The sequence below is a fragment of the Haplochromis burtoni genome, unplaced genomic scaffold (assembly GCF_018398535.1).
Source record: "Haplochromis burtoni strain Fernald_Lab_line unplaced genomic scaffold, NCSU_Asbu1 Contig_289, whole genome shotgun sequence".
Classification (NCBI taxonomy): Eukaryota; Metazoa; Chordata; class Actinopteri; order Cichliformes; family Cichlidae; genus Haplochromis; species Haplochromis burtoni.
The window spans coordinates 486,266-492,852 of record NW_024582650.1 but is presented as its reverse complement, the minus strand read 5'-3'; the positions used below and the strand labels follow the sequence as shown (position 1 = coordinate 492,852).

The 6,587-nt window shown below is 43.7% G+C and overlaps 1 protein-coding gene across 1 annotated transcript in view; it reads left to right on the top strand.

Annotated features, from left to right (window-relative positions):
- The first annotated feature begins 571 nt into the window (after positions 1–571).
- LOC102290272 (transmembrane protein FAM155A) overlaps positions 572–6,587 on the top strand; it is a 102,898-nt gene continuing 96,882 nt past the window's right edge. The window contains exon 1 of the mRNA XM_005944897.2: positions 572–2,062. Within this exon, the coding sequence (XP_005944959.1) occupies positions 1,337–2,062 (726 nt within the window). The 5' untranslated portion in view covers positions 572–1,336. The remainder of the gene's footprint in view (positions 2,063–6,587) is intronic.

The following is a 6,587-nucleotide window of genomic DNA, read 5'->3' as shown; positions in this document are numbered from 1 at the left end:
GGTAGCACTCCAAGCCATACACGCTGACAATGATTAGTAGCTTTAAGGATGAGGATAAATACTGTAATTTACTTTCCGCGCCCTTAAGAGCAACTACCATCTATTTCTCCATCCCTCTCGCTTTTCCTGTCTGTCACACACGCAGGGCCATTGCATGTAAAGCTGCACTGCAAGCCATGTGCTTGTTGGAAACCCACCGGTCAAACACAACGCAGGACGGGACCCGATAGAAGGGAACAAACAGTATTGTAAATCCTGCAAGCACAGACCTGCTGCTTGTTCAGCTGCTTTCTACCTCAGCGAGTCAAGCATGACTAATTTTCTGAAATCTGCTCAAAGCTTTTCTTTACTTTGACACTTTTTATTTTCAGCTTGTGGTTCGGCTTACAGCACAACTTACCTGGCCTGTGAAACGGACGGGATAAATGAATCTTAATGATTATATGCAAACAGTGAACGCGACCGCTTAAATGAATGCTTCTCAATGTGAAAGAAACGCGTCTATCCTGCACCAAAAGAAAGATGTCGCCACGACTCTTTGTTTTTGCTCCCCGCCGGGACAATATTTGGCGACTGTTACTCACGAAGACCTGAACAGATAGCCAAAACAACACCAACTACCCTTCTGTGCCTGTGGTCTCTCCCTCACCCTCCGCGCGCTTGGGTGTGTGCGTGTGAGCGCGCGAGCGAGCGTATGTGGTGTGCATATAGGTAATAAGCTGCTCCGCCACTGCGCAACGATGGAGCTATCGCAACGATGGAGATGACGCAAACAGACCCAGCTCTCCGAAAAAGTGTTTCAAGACGAACATGGCGGCAACTTAACCGCGGTCCAAGATGACAATGGCCAACAGGAGAAAGGATTCTAGGTTTTTCGCCCAGGTACGGGACAGAGAAACTAGCCTGCCTGCATCAAACGGGCTCGTTGCTCTCCTTTAAGTGAATCTGCAAAGCGAACGGCGGCAGACGCGCAGCATCAGCACCGAGAGGCTCGCAACAGCTGGTCTCCCTGCACCCCCGCCGAAAGAACAAACCCGGGGAGAGACGGTAGGGAGAGGAGGGCATGCGGTCAAAGAGGACGCCGTTTCCCCCCGGAGAGCCATGGAGAACCGGGATGCGGCAGCGCGAGGCTTAATCTGTGCGGGCTCGCTAATTGGATCGGAATAGCTCCGAGTGCTGCGGGCGCGATAGTGGAGCGCCCTGGACCGGCGGAGGCACGGCACCCCACCGATATACAGAGGAGAACCAGCCGGAGTCCATCCCCCAACAAGTCAATGAGTATTGTGGCAGAGCAGCCCCCGCGGTGGAGTCGGCCAGGGCAGCACTTTCCTAAAATATGACCAGGGGTGCTTGGATGCGTCGGCAGCATGACGAAGGCTTAAAATACTGGTTTGCACCCCGAGAGAACGAGAAGCCATTTACCGAGTCGGAGAGGGCCCAGAGATGGCGACTGTCGCTGGCCTCTCTGCTCTTCATCACCGTCCTCCTCTCTGATCACTTGTGGTTCTGTGCCGAGGCAAAACTGACGCGAACCCGAGACAAGCGGTCGGGCGAGGGGCTTGCAATTACAGACATGGGCGAGTACCCAAACTACCGACACCACATCCAAACATCACCTGACCCCCAGCGTCTCGCCAGAGAGCAAGATGTTATTTTTCTAGGGAATTCTACCAAACCTCTGTGGCGAATGGACACCTGTCACCCCGACAGCCTGTCCAAAGACTGCTTTACTTTCACGGACGCGGAGACCGTGTGCCGGGGCCTCTCTGGTAGAGGGGAAAACGGGACACAGTTGGCGTACGTGAATCTGAGCGATTTGTACCTTTCTTTTTGTAATTCCTACTCACTTTTGGATTTGTTTTACGGGTTTACGAGTCTGTACGATATGAACTGCACCCTGGATATGGCCACTGGGGTGGATGTGCTGGGATGCCGTGAGTGTGTCCAGGCTTATCAGCGTCTTGACCAGGAGGCGGAGGACAGATACCACGAGTTTGAACTGCTGGTTCAGAAATACGAGACAGATGCATACTCGGTTAGGACGTGCATGGAGGAGTGCAAGGTAGGACTGACGAGGCCCGGCTATGTCTCACACACACACACACACACACACACACACACACACACACACACACACACACACACAGTGAATTTAAGGGGGTGGGTTCACAGTAGTCATGGCAACCGTTGAGCATATCTGTCAGTATATTGGTATTTATTTTTCAGAGGTCATATTACCGTTAGGTTACGTGTCTCCACAGCATCTCTTGGCCTGTCAGCTGTTCATCATGAAACAGCATGGGGGGGACTAGAGCACAGCTCCACAGACACTGCTGCAGTCAATCATTCTCCATCAATCCTCCTAGTTTCTCCTTCTCTACCACTCCTGCCCTGTTAAAGGCTTCCTAAGGCTGGGGCAGTGACGATTTGACATTTGGACAAAGGTTCACACTTGTAACACAGCTCTGTGAATAGAAGGGAGGGCCTCTGAGTGGTGCTCGTTTCAATATTGTTAATAGCACTCCAGTGATTTCTGTACCTAATCCAGGCTTTGCATTGTCCCCAGTTTACTTGTTGTCCCAATAGCACAGCAGCCCCAGAGCACGTATCTCAGGCGTTTGACTTGCATCCGGGTTGTGCAAGTAAACAGCAGAGTATATTGAGGTCTGTATAATCGTCTGCACACACAGACACTTTGCCTTGTGTTAGCTTTGGTATCCAAGGCAGCCGTGTTGAACAATGAAAAACGAGCTGAGGACACATCGGTTAAATTACACTTCAACCTGTTTCATTTGTTGTGCACTGGACTGTTGCGGAGGATTGTCTCTGCATCAGCTGTGCATGAGGCTGTGTTCACTGTCCATGGTGCTGAAACAAAACAAAGGCCTTTCACAGGATGTATCCATTTTCTTCAGCGATTGTATTTATTTTGACTATGTAGTTAGCTGTAATGTCACATAGACCATTGCCAACCTAATTTCTTGGACTCTTGGGATAGGATATATCCAGTCTCTGTCAAGTCAATCCAAAACTGAACACCTTCATGTTTGGCTAACACCCCTGAGAAATATTAATTATTTACTGTTGGGTCTTCCATGAGCTGGATTGAGAACCAGCAGTGTTGAAAGTATAGAATATGGTAAATGATACTGAAGATGTGAGAGGAAGGCTTGACAAGGACAGAAGGGATTTATGATGTTAGCCTTGCTTGTACTGTATCTGGTAGAAGGTACAGTGCATGCACCATTAGCCTAGAGGCACTGTATTTGTAGCTTGTTTCTGTGTGTATTTCTGTGTGTGTTTCATGAAGCACAGTCTGAGCAATTTTCTCATGCTGAACACTGAAGTTTTGAAAAATTGTAACAGCAGTCATCGTCAAATGTGTCTAATGCCAGGCAGGCTGCACAATCACTACAACAGAACTATAACAAAGGTGGGGAAATTAACCTTGAAAAGCAGGAAATCTTGCATTCAAACTGCTGTCACAATTCTTCTGCAACCCAAGCTCATTTGTGCAAGATGGATGTTGTACGAGGGCAGATGGCCAGAATGCTGGCTGTGCTTATAATCCATGCGTGTAAACAGGAATAGTTAGTGGAACTATACCAGTGATAAACCACCACAATAAAATCGTACTCTGTAGTATGTAAATAGCATATTGTGAGTAATGTTTGTCAAAGAGTGTGTGGATGCATGTTTACAGTATGTACAGTAAGTGCATGATACTATGTACTTGCTCTGATATCTTCAAGCTTCTTCCTTATTATGTCATCTAATCAGGAGTGTGCCTTTGCACTCCTACTCTTTGCTAATGTAATAAGACTCAGGCAGGGATACAGCAGCCTTTTAGCCCCTTTATCCCAATTTGAATTGCTAATCTGCTTCAGTGACCTTTGTCAAAGCACAGTACCCCAGGCCTGCATCACAAGCTACAGTTCCTTGAAGAATCACTCTGCTGGACAATAAAAAGACTTTAGGCAGCTTGAAACAATAATTATTACTATTCATACTTATCTGTCTCATTTCTGTCTACCCGGGTCTCCCAATCCTGCAAAGACTTAACACTTAGTGAATTGACATTTTAACACAAAGTGTTTGTAAGTGCTTGATGTGTGCGTTGTCAGTGCTGTGCAAGTTAAGTAGATGAAAGAATGGCGATATCATAGAATCAGTGATGTAAGGTTGAAAGGTAAATTTGCAGGAGGTAACAGAAAGATAACTGGCTTGAAGATGGAGAAATATCATAACTGGAATAATATCAATATACATATACGTTCATAACTAGCCGGCTAATCATGAGCAAACTTAACAGTGGCCTGTCATCAATTTAGCTGCAGTACGTACATGTGTAGCAATAGAAAAAAACATGTATTATATTTCACAAGGTCAACATTAGAGTATAACTCAACTTTACATGGTGAAGCTAAGAGAGATATTTGCAAAAGAATTTAGAGGTATTTGTGTTAGTTTAGTATCTGTGAGTCAGAACAGACTGGTGCATGGTCAGTCCTCCAGTGTCAGTGCTAAAAATAAAAAAGAATACAGAGGCAAAAAGTATTTTTCATGTGCTGACATTTAGAAATGCCCCTCTTATTGATCTAAGCTATAAATATCTTCTATTAAAAAGACAAGATTGGTAATACTTTGTCTGGTAAATCTTATAAATACTCATTAGTGCAACAATTGTGTATTTGCCAATTAAAGAGCCAATATTTATTAACATTTGTTTTAAAAATTAAAACCTTCGTTATGTAACATCTTGTTTAAAAACGACCTTTTTAAAAGGAAAAAATGGCCCTGGCGATATTAATAGATAGCAGATTGGCATTACAATGTCAGTATGAGATGTTGTCTTTGACTAAGGTAACACTCAGAGTCTGCGTCGTGAACGTCTCTATAAAACCCAACTAATTTGCTAAATTAGCAGCCCCAGGTGAAAGTCATCATTATCCTGCTTTAATGTTATTTAAACCTGAGCGACGTCTGAGGCTGCTTTTTTCTCCCAAATCTGACGACATGTGACTGTAGCACAGATATAAACAATAAAATAGATGATGGCTGAATCCTCATCAGCAGCTACGGTGGATATATTATGTTCCAACTTTGACAAGTAATTTCTGAGGATTATATGTCAGTCTTAGAAAGTGCTATACTTTTCTTTTCTTTTCTTTTCTTTTCTTTTCTTTTCTTTTCTTTTCTTTTCTTTTCAAATACTCAAACTGAAGTGAAAGACTGGCAACATGAAATGAAACGTATCAAAGCAGAAAAATGATAGTTAGCTCCATTATTGTTTGGACAAAGACATCATTTTTTTGTAGTTTACTTGTAGTTTTGTACACCACCACATTTGATTTGAAATAAAACAGTCAATATGTGATTGAATGCAGACTTTCAGCTTTAATTCAAGGGGCTTTCGCTGTAAATGGTTTAAGAATTACAGACATTTGTATAACTAGTTCCCCAATTTTGTGTGCTCAAAAGTAATTGGATAATTAACTGATAAGCAGTTTCACGGTGAGTTGAGGCAACCTTTTCCCTTGCTATTTTATGACTGAAGTCGATTTTGTATTTTAAATCTTTTCACTCTAACTTTAAATATGAGACCCAAGGAGGTGTCAGTAGAACTGAAGAGGGCCATCATTAGGAATGGCCAGATTGATTAAAGTGCATGATGACAGAATTTCTTTTAATGGTTAAAAAAACAGAAAAAACCAGCTTCACATCTATTCAAGTGAAGAAGATTCTCAAGGGGGAAGACATATCATCAAGAGACAATCAATCAAAGGATGTCTTCATGGATGGAGAGTCTACAACAAAATGCAAACCACTGGTTACACTTTACACTTTTTTTTCTTTCCTGTCCCGTTTGGTTCTTTTGCCATCAGAATTGTTGTCTAAAGGCAAAGAAAGATGCCCAACGGATTTACTTTACCAAATGGACCATCCCAGCCTTGCTGTATTGGTCTATTTGATTCACCTTTCCTTTTATTGTTTATTTTATTTTCATTTGCTGAACACGGGACATACTTGACTGGGGAAAAGAAAAGGGAGAAAGAAAGAGGGAAAGTAAAAGAGCGGGGAAGAGGGACGGTGATAAGGGGCAAAAACCAAAAACCAACAAAACAAACAGACAAAAAGTACATATATCAATCACCTGGATCACCTGTTGAGAAAGAAAAAAGAGAAAACAAGCAAAGAAAAAGAGAGCAATATAATAAACAACATCATCGCGATGATCTATGTGAATATAACAGTAAATACTAAATATTAAACATTATTGTGCAGCACGTAAGATCGACAGCGCACAGTGTGCTTTAAGGTAGGAGCCAAAAAGGGTGTAGTTTGTATGTGTCAGCACCCGTGTGTACACCTGTGAGCGCGCTTGTATTTAAAATGTTCCTTCATGTAATGATCTGCTAGAGGGTGTGGGGAGCTACAGCCCCGTCCTCCACGGCATGAAACAGGTATGGAGGAGATCAAGACTCCAGACATCCAGAGGCCCCAAGAGCAAAGGAGACCAAGGAAGACCAACAGAGGGGCAACCGTGTCACTATCCCGGAAAGAGCTGAGGATAGCCCCAGATGAGG